The sequence below is a fragment of the Oryzias melastigma genome, linkage group LG4, assembly GCF_002922805.2.
Source record: "Oryzias melastigma strain HK-1 linkage group LG4, ASM292280v2, whole genome shotgun sequence".
Taxonomy (NCBI): Eukaryota; Metazoa; Chordata; class Actinopteri; order Beloniformes; family Adrianichthyidae; genus Oryzias; species Oryzias melastigma.
The window spans coordinates 3,684,390-3,696,130 of NC_050515.1; the positions used below are offsets into that span (position 1 = coordinate 3,684,390).

The 11,741-nt window shown below is 48.4% G+C and overlaps 1 protein-coding gene across 2 annotated transcripts in view; it reads left to right on the forward strand.

Moving 5' to 3' along the window:
- dot1l (DOT1-like histone H3K79 methyltransferase) overlaps positions 1-11,463 on the forward strand; it is a gene marked incomplete at its 3' end in the record, with an annotated part of 24,538 nt that extends 13,075 nt beyond the window's left edge. The window contains 17 exon segments of one of the 2 annotated variants that reach the window (XM_024259184.2): positions 304-345; positions 414-509; positions 578-797; positions 876-989; positions 3,351-3,442; positions 3,529-3,630; positions 3,704-3,841; positions 4,108-4,233; positions 6,375-6,805; positions 6,883-6,979; positions 7,083-7,226; positions 7,297-7,339; positions 7,429-7,771; positions 7,862-8,009; positions 8,514-8,719; positions 8,865-8,932; positions 10,804-11,463. In XM_024259184.2, coding sequence (XP_024114952.1) covers positions 304-345; positions 414-509; positions 578-797; positions 876-989; positions 3,351-3,442; positions 3,529-3,630; positions 3,704-3,841; positions 4,108-4,233; positions 6,375-6,805; positions 6,883-6,979; positions 7,083-7,226; positions 7,297-7,339; positions 7,429-7,771; positions 7,862-8,009; positions 8,514-8,719; positions 8,865-8,932; positions 10,804-11,463 — 3,070 coding nt within the window. 2 annotated transcript variants of the gene reach the window in all.
- Positions 11,464-11,741: the final 278 nt, after the last annotated feature.

Here is an 11,741-nt window from a genome sequence, read left to right on the forward strand (position 1 = left end):
CTCCACTTCCTCCCCATCCTCCCCTTCCTCCTCCTCCTCCTCTTCCTCTTCCTCTTCCTCCTCCTCCTCCTCCTGGAAATCATCTGTTTACCAGATGATGATGATTCATTCCTTCAGTGTCTGATTGTTATTATTCAGAGTCTGACTTTACTGATGATCAACCGCTCTTTGGTTAGTGTGGCAAAACGCACCTGATTTTGGCTGTTATTCTGTTTGTTTTCTGTCTTTCTGTCCATCATTCCGTCTGCTTTGTTTTTAGTTTTTTGTCCATGAACTGACCCACTCGTCTGCTTCTTCTTTCAGCTTGAAAACTATTTTGCTAGTCTCAAAAATCCTAAACTCAGGGTAAGTGCTGGTTCTGGTTCTGGTCTTCAGTTTCCTGTGTTTTGGCTGAACGTGTCTGTCTCTGTAAGGAGGAGCAGGAGGCAGCTAGACGGCGTCAGCAGAAGGACACCAAGGACAGTAAAAGCAATAGCACCACCCCCACCAAATCCAAGGAGCAGAGCAAGGTAGCACACTCCACCGCCATGACATCACTTCCTGTCTGCTCCTGCATGAGTCTCTGTTTGGTCTGCAGCAGGACTCTTGTGGGGAGGAGGAGCGGCCAAGCTTACTTACGGTGGTCAAGCCCCCCCCCAAGCCCAGAAGAGCCCGCCTCTTATCCAAAGGTCGCAAGCTGAACAACAAGAAACGCGGTCGCCCCAAGAAAGCCCCGCCTGCTGTCGAGAAGAGCAAGAAGAACCAGAGCGCCTTGGATCTGCTGCACGCCAAGACGCTGTCTGCAGCCCCAGCTCAGGGTCAGAGCCCCCCCCCCAGGTCCGATTCAGATCTGTGCTGGAGCGGGACAGTGACTGCCAGTTCTTCTGTGTGTTTAGATCCCTACCGGCCCCCCCACAGCCCCTTCTACCAGCTACCTCCCAAGATCCAGCACTATACGCCCAGCCAACTGCTGCTGAGTGCAGCCCCCCCCGGCCTGCAGCAGCTGCTGGGTAAGCAGACGCTCCTCCTTCTAGAAGTTATCGAATGTGCCGGAGCTGGCCTCTAAAAAAACATCATTAGCTCCTGAAATCATTGAAGTCCCCGACCGGAACCCCCGTTTTACACGTTCAACCTCTCTGTGACATTCTCCGTCACACAGAAAAAAGAGCATTTCTGCGTCTTTTTCTCCAGAGGTAAACAGTGTAGTTACAAATGTCAACACTTGTTATTATTGACTTGAAAGAAATCAGACGATGAGCGCTCTCTGTCCATTTGAAGCTCATCTTCATACTTAACTGTTAGACAGTTACAGATTATTCACATTTTAAAGCTGAAAGTTGTGAAAAGTTTTTAAAAGATTATTTTTGAAAAGGTTTCCTAAAGTTTAGGACATTTCCTCTTCCAGCTAGAGAGTTTTTCTGGCGCCGTCTTGCATGTGACCAGAGGTCCCTCCATGTTTACGGCTGGAAGACTCCTCTGTTCCTGCAGGTCTTAAAGAGTCTTCATTGAACTTGAAGAAGCATGTGTCTTCACACCTTCCTCTCAAAGTTCAGACCTTCAGGGACAAAGACGTCCAGGATTCTAGAATGTTCTGATCGCCAACAGAGACTGATGTGGATCTGGAGCAGGTTGATTGACAAGGTCAACAGCCAATCAGGACACAGAACTCAGTGGGCTGTAAAAAACGGTTTTGAGAAAACCTGCAGAAATCAGTGAAATTCTGAAAAGTGAACTGTGTTGTAGTAGGGCTGGGCGATAAAACGATAAATATCGTTATTGCGATATTACTTTTTTTCGATAATGAAATGAGACTATTACGATAAACTTTCGTTTTAAATTAACACGGGAGAAACCCCCGGAAGAGCCGCGCTTCCTCTTCTTCTTACGGAGCGGCTGATTCTAGGAGCCCAGACTGAGAGGGGGGGGCACGGAGGCCCCGAATGAAGACAAAAGGACACAACAGAAAACATTATTTCAGTAAACCAATAACCAATATGTAATCGCAAATACTTTTATTTTTAATGTCAAGGTAATGATGTTTATATATTTTGTTTTGGAAACGTCGTCACCGGACCCCCCTCCTCTAAATTGAAAATGGTTCGGTCCGACTGGATTATTCTTCCGCAGCTGTTTGTTACCGACAGATCCACAGAGTGTGAGGGAGAGAAGACACGCTTTAAAATCAGGAGTTTAAAACCTGATTTAGAGGAGAACCTCCATGAAAAAAGGAAAAAAAGGAGACAGTCTGTCTATTGCCGCGCGTTACGTGTCAGGCGGGGCTGAAAGAGGAGAGAAGGACAGACTAGCGTGCTCGTAACAGCCGCGCGCAGGGGGGCGGGGACTCGATTGTGGCTGTGGAGTTTAGATGAGTTTGAGGGTTTTGTTAAAATATTAACCAAAAGCTTTTGTATAGAGCTTCGAATTAGAATAATTTGTTGTTTTATTGTGTAGCAATAATGAATTTGTTAGTTACATTTGTGCCGTTTATGCTCATTTCTTAATGAGGTGATCTAATAATAGTAAAATAAACTTGTTTTTAACGACTCCTGACATGACACTAAATGAAGAGATCTTATGTGTTTGATCAATCCTCCAACATGTACACATGTCAGATGACTGAGTGAAATGATGATTAAATCTATTATCAGAACTGTTTATTTTAAGTTTACATTTTATTATCTTCTGCTGCACAGCAGTACCTATAGTTTATGTTCAGAAGAAATTAGAAAATAATATAAAAATAACTGCAATATATTTGCTGCTTTAGAACAATGTTTTTAAGACTTAATTTTAATTTGAAAGGAACTTGTATGTGCTGCAGTCAGATTAAAATAAATCAGAAATTCTGTACAGCCTATTGAAAACATACCACCGTTATGGTTTAACTATTGTGTACATTATGTATATGTACAATATTTATTAGAAATATTTAAATGTTCCTCACAGTTAGTTTCAATACTACAGTTAATACAAAAAATAATGAAAGTTTAATTTGAACTAACTAAGATTTAATGGGGGGGGGACAAGGTTAAGGTGTAAAAATCTGAAGTCCTAAAGCTCTTTGCAATAAAGATTAGTTTGATTATTTGATTGATATCGTTTTTAATATCGTTATCACACAAAATGAAAAAAACGATATCGCAATATGAAAATTCCCATATCGCCCAGCCCTATGTTGTAGCGAGTGAACGCCGCTCGCCATTTACCTGACTGATGCAAATGTTTACCAGGTGAGGGTCAAAGGTTAAGCCTGTTCCTCCAGGAAGTCTTCAGCCTCCATCAGTTAGACGTCCAGCTAATCTGCTGTTCCCGTTGGCTCCATGTCACAGCGAGGACAGTCTGACTCTCTTCCTTTTGCCCTCACCTGTCAGATAACATCAAAGTCCAGTACCTGCAGTTCCTGACTTACATGAAGACTCCTCAGTACCGCTCCAGCCTGCAGACGCTCCTGGAGCAGGAGAAGGTGAGCTAGTGCCGGCCCGCAGCAGCAAACTCCTGGCCGCTCTGTCGGCGTCGGCTCTAGCGTCTTCCTCTCGTGTCGTTCTGCAGCAGAAACACCGGGACCTGTCGGGCCAGGCGGAGCAGCTTCACCTGGTCTGCCAGTCTCACAAGGACCGGATCAAGAGTCTGTTTCAGACCAAGCTGGATGAGGTGTGTTCTGACGTCCCGCCTTCACGGCTGAGCCTGTGTGTCTTCTGACTGAACCGTGTGTTTGCATGAGCAGCTCGGCGTGAAAGCTCTGACCGTGGAGGACCTTCTTCAGGCTCAGAAGGAGATCTCAGCCCACAACCGGCAGCTGAAAGAGCAAACCAAGCAGCTGGAGAGGGACATGGTGCTGCTGAGGGACCACAGCCTGCTGCTGGTGAGAGCCGGGACCGCCGGGAGACGGACAGCACGTTTTTATTGTGAAAGGGGTCAGGGGACTTCCTGTGTGTGTCTGGTCCAGGTGATGTGGGTGTGTCTTAATGAATGAGCAGTTCTTCCCAGCCGTGAGCTGGAGAGTGCAGTCAGAGACCAGGACTGTAGCCACGCAGCAGCGGTGCAGCCGCGGCCAGCCCTTGACTCTGCTGCTGGTTGGTCTGTGAAGACGAGGGCGGTCAGGCTGACTGCTCTGCTGCTGTTTTTCAGCTGAAGTCTCGCTGTGAGGAGCTGAAGCTGGACTGGGGCTCTCTGTGTCTGGACAGCCTGCTGAAGGAGAAGCAGGCGCTCCGCCGGCAGATCTCTGAGAAGCAGAAGCACTGCCTGGAGCTGCAGGTACTCTCCTCCTCCTCAGGTTGTAGTGGACTGACTGCTGTCTGTTAGGGCTGGGAATCACTGGGTACCTCACAAAATGATGCGATACGCGACACATGGCTCAGGATATCGATAATATCATGGTACTGCGATAATTGGTAAAAATCCTCTCTAATAACTAACATTATATAGAAGAACACATATTTTGGGGGAAAATATATCCCCATTTATCTTTTTTAGCTTAAACACAATCATAATAAACTTCTTCTTTTCCTTTGGGCTTTTCCCTTCAGGGGTCGCTGCTAAACTCTGCCAACCCCTTGGCTTTGTTCTATTGACTTATATGTATACCTTTGAATTGGAATATTATCAATAAAATGTTCGAAAAAAAAAATCATTACATTTCTTGTTCAAGTGAATTCAACAATCAGCATGAAATCAGTTATGAGCTCCAGCTAGTGCTGCTGCAATGCAGCCGAAATCATCTTCTTCTTTTCCTTTGGGCTTTTCCCTTCAGGGGTCGCCACAGCGAATCAGTTTCCTCCATCTAAGCCTGTCTTCAGCATCCTCCACTCTAACACCAGCCACCTTCATGTCTTCATTCACTGCATCCATAAACCTCCTCTTTGGTCTTCCTCTAGACCTCTTTCCTGCAGCTCTAGACTCAGCATCCTTCTACCAATATATTCACTGTCTCTCCTCTGAACATGTCCAAACCATCTCAGTCTGGCCTCTCTGACTTTATCTCCAAAACCTCTAACATGTGCTGTCCCTCTGATGTATTCATTCCTGATCCTATCCATCCTGGTCACTCCCAAAGAGAACCTCAGCATCTTCATCTCTGCTACCTCCAGCTCTGCTTCCTGTCTTTTCTTCAGTCCCACTGTTTCTAGTCCAAACAACATGGCTGGTCTCACCACAGTCTTGTACACCTTTCCTTTTCACTGCAGCGGCGTCACCCAAATGCTCCTTTTATCTCGACTAAAATGAATAAATATAAGTAAATCCCAAAGGACCGCTGACAGAATCAAACGTTGGAATGGTTCTCCCTCAAAGGCTTCAACAATGACTTGTACGATTCTCCGGTGTTATTACAGTAGAAGCTGTTTACATCTGCGGTCTCGTGGTCGAGGCGTGGAAAGAGGCGGGGACTCACAATAAACTCACTCCTGATTGGTGACAGTACTTCCTGTAGATTCCATGACTCAGCTATGACTCACAGCGACTCAGACCAATCGCTGAAGATGGGTTGCAGACGTTTGCAATATGACGATAGTCGTTTCAGGAAGTGACGGTGAAAGCGGTGGCCTACTTTCATGAGAAGTGGAAGTAACGCATTTCCAATGGGGGACCTCATGGCTCGATAAGTCCAGTATTTTTACAGTCATTGTAGTGGAGCAGCTTAGTGTCATTTTTAGCCAGAATCGTTCAGTTGATGATACAAGCATGAAATTTGGTACAGTTATAGTCTGTGGGTCTAGTTACTGGAAAAAAGTGCTAGCCACACAAAAATCCAATATGGCCGCCATTTTTTTCAAGATGGCCACCATGGCAGTAAAGTTGGCAGAATATCATAAAAATAGTTTACTTGATGATGTTTTCAATGGTTTTTTGCCCCGAAATGGACTGCTAATGCCAGGGTGGCAGTGAGGACGAGCTCTTTCTGCCTAAAAAATGCCAGTTAATATCCCTGTGATGTTTAGCAATAAAAACCTCATTTTACCTGATGAAGTACTCATATTTTTTCAATGTAACTCATTACACCAACAACTTTTGGTGGCCATCTTGGAAAATGGCCGCCATTTTGGAATTTAAAGTGGCTAGCACTTTTTTCTTAAAATTTGGTGTCTTATAAGTACTTCAGCCAAATTTCATGCTTGTATCATAAAATGAAAGATTTTTTGAGTTAGCTGCTCCACTATTGGTAGGAACCCTGAGGAATCCCTCTTTGAGATGATGCTGTTCTATTATATCTATGAGAGGTTCTGTTGGCCTGAAGGTTCTGGACGGGTTCTGGGGCTGTCAGGCTTTGCACATCCTCACTGTGTTCTGCATGACGTGCAGATCATCTGATCGGTTCTCCATCTTGCTGTCTGAAGGATTCTGGTGTGGGTCCAGGTTCTGGTTCCAGTGTAACGGCACCCCCTTGTGTGTATCTACAGATCAGCATAGTGGAGCTTGAGAAGAGCCAGCGGCAGCAGGAGCTGCTGCAGCTGAAGTCCTACAGCCCCCATGAGGGCTCTCCGTACAGGAAGAGCCTGGACCCCCGTGCTGCCGCCGACATGGACTCCTTCAAGATGGGTGTGTCCTCGACCTCGGCGCTCAATGGCGTCGGCCCAGAGCTGTCGGTGAACGGCACTGGCTCTCCGGTCTTTGACCGTGCTAACTCCAAGGGCGAGCTTTCCCGCTACCTTCCCATCTCTCCGGACCACGAGGTGCTACCGGCCCCCCCTGATGGTCGACAGCGGCAGCAAGCCGCTTCCCACAGCCTGCCCGACTACACCCGCTTCTCCCCCGCCAAGATCGCCTTGCGGAGGCACCTGAACCAGGACCCCTCCGCTCACCTGAGAGGTCCAGGGCTGAGCACTCACAGGTTCCTGTGACTCTTTGGTTGGGGTGCTAATGATGGGGGGGGCGTAGCTGTTCCTTCATCCACGTCTTTCTCTGCAGGGATCAGGGGGGGGTGAACTCCCCTCTCGGAGCCAAACAGAACTGCCCCTCTCCCAGCATGGCTGATACTCAGAGCAACCCACGGAGCTTCGAGAGGGTAATGCATGATGGGAAACGCCTCCCATGTGTCTCTTCAGATTCCAGTCTCTGTGTTCTCGTCCTGGGGGGTTAAATGAGTCTAAAACGTTCTGTGTTTGCAGGTCAAAGAGAAGAGCCCGGCGGTTCAGGGAGACAGCATCACCAGCCTTCCTATCAGCATCCCTCTTAGCACGGTGCACCCCAGCAAACTCCCCGTCAGCATCCCGCTGGCCAGCGTGGTGCTGCCCAGTCGGGCCGAGAGACTGGTGAGTTCTGTCTTCTCCAGAAGCTCTCCCTGAACCGCGGGTCCGATGTAACATCTGGTTCTGATTTCAGAGGAGCACTCCGAGCCCCGTGTCCTACAGCGGCCAGAGTAACGGTGAGAACCGGCTGTGGGAGGAGCTTCTGTGCTAGCTGGTCCAGAGTGGTTCTAATGGTGAATCTCTTCTTTGTTTCCCTCCATCCAAGGCTACTCCTCCAACTTGGGCCTGGTGAACGGAGGTCCTCACCCCGAAGACTACAACGGTGCTACTTCATCCTCCCCTCTGACCGGCAGCACTCCTTTGGCCAGAGGAGGCCCCGCCAACAGTCCTCCTCTCAGCACTGGGGGGGTGCTGCAATATGCTGATGGACCCTCGAGGGTTCCTGCAGGAGACGGACCGGATCGGCCGGGAGGAGACTCTGACGCGGAGCCGCAGGACAGCGAGCTGCGGAGGAGGATGTTCTTCTCTTCCTCCTCTTCCTCTTCGTCTTCCTCATCATCAGGAGGTTCACGCTTCCACCATCAGAATGGGAGCGCATCCAAACAGGGGTACTACAGTAACCATGGCAACCACCAGCCCTCCTGCTCGCAGCACGCACACATCCCCGCGCACGTGTCATCATCACACTCCGCCCACAGCTCTGCCTCTCAGGAGGGGCGCAGGCGGGGGAGGCGGAAGCGCAGCTCTGTAGCGCCTGCTGCCGGGGGCTCCCCAAAGAGGAGGTCGTTCCCCGGGATCAGCTCCAGCAACCACTCCTCAGGATCTCCTCTCAACATCAACTCCATGGTGAGGCGCTGAAGCCGACCTGACAGAACAGATGTTAAAGAAAGAGGGATCTGACAGAGCTGCAGTCTGACAGCATGATGCGGGGTCCACTGGTAGAGACGCCTGCACAGTTACAGTCTGGACCTCTGTAGTCTGCAGCTCTGTAGTCTGGAGCTCTACAGTCTGCAGCTCTGTAGTCTGCAGCTCTACAGTCTGGAGCTCTCTAGTCTGGACCTCTGTAGTCTGGAGCTCTCTAGTCTGGATCTCTCTAGTCTGCAGCTCTACAGTCTGCAGCTCTACAGTCTGGAGCTCTCTAGTCTGGACCTCTGCAGTCTGGACCTCTGCAGTCTGCAGCTCTACAGTCAGTCGCTGCTTCTACTAAACACATTCACTCTGACAGTGGGGGCGGGGCCTGAGCGTTCAGCCACTGATTCAGAAATGCCTTTAAATGGATCAAAGACTGTTTTTTTTTATGAAACCATTCATCATAAATTTCCAACTTCTGACTCTGCTGATCATCTACAGGTCAACAACATCAACCAGCCGCTGGAGATCTCCGCCATCTCCTCTCCAGAGCAATCCAGCTGCAGCCCCAATGGCCCCGACCTCGACCAGCCCCCCATCCTGAAGAGAGAGCCCCCCCTAGAAGTGAACGGCACTGGCCGCTACTCAACAGCCCCCAGCTCTGATGACGAGGATTCTGGGTGTCCGGCTGATAGCTCCAGTTCCAGGTAAAGAGGAAGTTCTCTGCTGCAGGTTTGCAGGTTCTGACTCTGCTTTGACCTCCTGCAGCTCAGATGTAGACGAGGACCCAGACATTCAGAACATCAGAACCTTTTTACCAAAGATGTCCAACCTTTATTTTGTTTTCTCTAGAATTGAAAGAAAAATTGCCACCATCTCTCTGGAGAATGGACCCTGCAGACCCGGGGAGGGGGAACGAGGTAAGAATGTGATGACTCAGGGCAAATTGGATTTTTGTGTGGCTAGCACTTTTTTCCAGTAACTAGACCCAGAGACTATAACTGTACCAGATTTCATGCTTGTATCATCAACTGAACGATTCTGGCTAAAAATGACACTAAGCTGCTCCACTATTAGTTTTGACTCAGTCGTTTGATTTCCTTTAGCTGAGAATCAGTCGTGTGATTTCCTTTAGCTGTGACTCCATCGTTTGATTTCCTTTAGTTTTAACTCAGTGATTTGATTTCCTTTAGCTGTGACTCAGTTGTGTGATTTCCTTTTGTTGTGACTCAGTCGTTTGATTTCCTTTAGCTGTGACTCAGTCGTTTGATTTCCTTTAGTTTTGACTCAGTGGTTTGATTTCCTTTAGCTGTGACTCAGTTATGTGATTTCCTTTAGTTGTGACTCAGTCGTTTGATTTCCTTTAGCAGTGACTCAGTTGTGTGATTTCCTAAAGCTGTGACTCAGTTGTTTGATTTCCTTTAGCTGTGACTCAGTCGTTTGATTTCCTTTAGCTGAGAATCAGTCGTGTGATTTCCTTTAGCTGGGACTCCATCGTTTGATTTCCTTTAGTTTTAACTCAGTGGTTTGATTTCCTTTAGCTGTGACTCAGTTGTGTGATTTCCTTTTGTTGTGACTCAGTCGTTTGATTTCCTTTAGCTGTGACTCAGTTGTTTGATTTCCTTTAGTTTTAACTCAGTGGTTTGATTTCCTTTAGCTGTGACTCAGTTATGTGATTTCCTTTAGTTGTGACTCAGTCGTTTGATTTCCTTTAGCTGTGACTCAGTCGTTTGATTTCTTTTAGCTGTGACTCAGTTGTGTGATTTCCTTTAGCTGTGATTCAGTCGTTTGATTTCCTTTAGCAGTGACTCAGTTGTGTGATTTCCTAAAGCTGTGACTCAGTTGTTTGATTTCCTTTAGTTGTGACTCAGTCGTTTGATTTCCTTTAGCAGTGACTCAGTTGTGTGATTTCCTAAAGCTGTGACTCAGTTGTTTGATTTCCTTTAGCTGTGACTCAGTCGTTTGATTTCCTTTAGCTGTGACTCAGTCGTTTGATTTCCTTTAGCTGTGACTCAGTCGTTTGATTTCCTTTAGCTGTGACTCAGTCGTTTGATTTCCTTTAGCTGTGACTCAGTCGTTTGATTTCCTTTAGCTGTGACTCAATTGTTTGATTTCCTTTATCAGTGACTCAGTTGTGTGATTTCCTAAAGCTGTGACTCAGTCGTGTGATTTCCTTTAGCTGTGACTCCATCGTTTGATTTCCTTTAGTTTTAACTCAGTCGTTTGATTTCCTTTAGCTGTGACTCAGTCGTTTGATTTCCTGTAGTTGTGACTCAGTTGTGTGATTTCCTTTAGCTGTGACTTAGTCGTTTGATTTCCTAAAGCTGTGACTCAGTTGTGTGATTTCCTAAAGCTGTGACTCAGTTGTTTGATTTCCTTTAGTTGTGACTCAGTCGTTTGATTTCCTTTAGCAGTGACTCAGTTGTGTGATTTCCTAAAGCTGTGACTCAGTTGTTTGATTTCCTTTAGCTGTGACTCAGTCGTTTGATTTCCTTTAGCTGTGGCTCAGTTGTGTGATTTCCTTTAGCTGTGGCTCAGTTGTGTGATTTCCTTTAGTTGTGACTCAGTCGTTTGATTTCCTAAAGCTGTGACTCAGTTGTGTGATTTCCTAAAGCTGTGACTTAGTCGTTTGATTTCCTTTAGTTGTGACACAGTCGTTTGATTTCCTTTAGCTGTGACTCAGTCGTTTGATTTCCTTTAGCTGTGACTCAGTCGTTTGATTTCCTTTAGCAGTGACTCAGTTGTGTGATTTCCTAAAGCTGTGACTCGGTTGTTTGATTTCCCCCTCCAGGCAGGAAGTCCAGCAGCAGCAGCGGGAACAGCAGTGAGGCCTCTTCCTCCTCGTCCATGTCCGCTAACAGCAAATGGAAATCGACCTTCTCCCCCATTTCCGATCCCAAGCAGCCCAACTCCGACCTGAGACAGGGAGGCTCCCCTTTTGGAATGGGGGGGTCCAGCCGTAGCACGGACTCTGACTCAGATCACAAACCGCCGGGGAGGAAGGGGAGTGACGGGGAGTCTTCTGGCTACGTGACCCCCAACCCTTTCCTTAGTCAGGAATCTGTGCCCCGGGGGAGTGTCCTTGGTCCTGGGGGGGTCCAGGGGGCGAGTGGGTCGGACCCACGGCAGGTCCTCCAGAAGGCGAAAAGCTCTCGTGAGTGGGAGCTGAAGAGCAGTCAGAACCTCTTCATCTCAGCTGCTGCCAGCAGTGGGGGCGGGATCCTGAGTGGGAAGGTGGGCGTCGGCTCTGTGGGTGTGTCCTCCACCTCTGGCTCTTCTGTGGGACAGTACCTGGGGTCCCAGTTCCCGCTGGGGGGAGCGTCCGTCCTGCAGTCCCTGTTTGGGGCTCAGACGGGCGTGTCCTCCGTGGGCGGGGCTTCCCGGCTGGTGAACGGACACTCGTCCCTCGGGGGGTTCTCCAGCGCCGGGCTGGCGGGCGGAGCCGCAGGAGGTGAGCAGCGCCACTTCTTCCTTTCTTAGCGGTAGAAGTTGATTTGGTGAGGGGGGTGGGGTTGGGGTCAGAGTCACTTCACTCTTGTTCCTGATTGGCTGCAGCTGAACCTCCCGCTGACATCAGTGGACTGACTCTGTCTGCTTGCTTGGTGCCGTGCCCCCCAGGCTCAGTCCTTGCTTCTTTCTTGTCTACCCCACCCCCCACCCCCTCTTTGCTTTCTTTGCCACTGTTTGCTCTCCTGCCCCCCTCCCCCCTCCATCTCTGCTGTATAATTT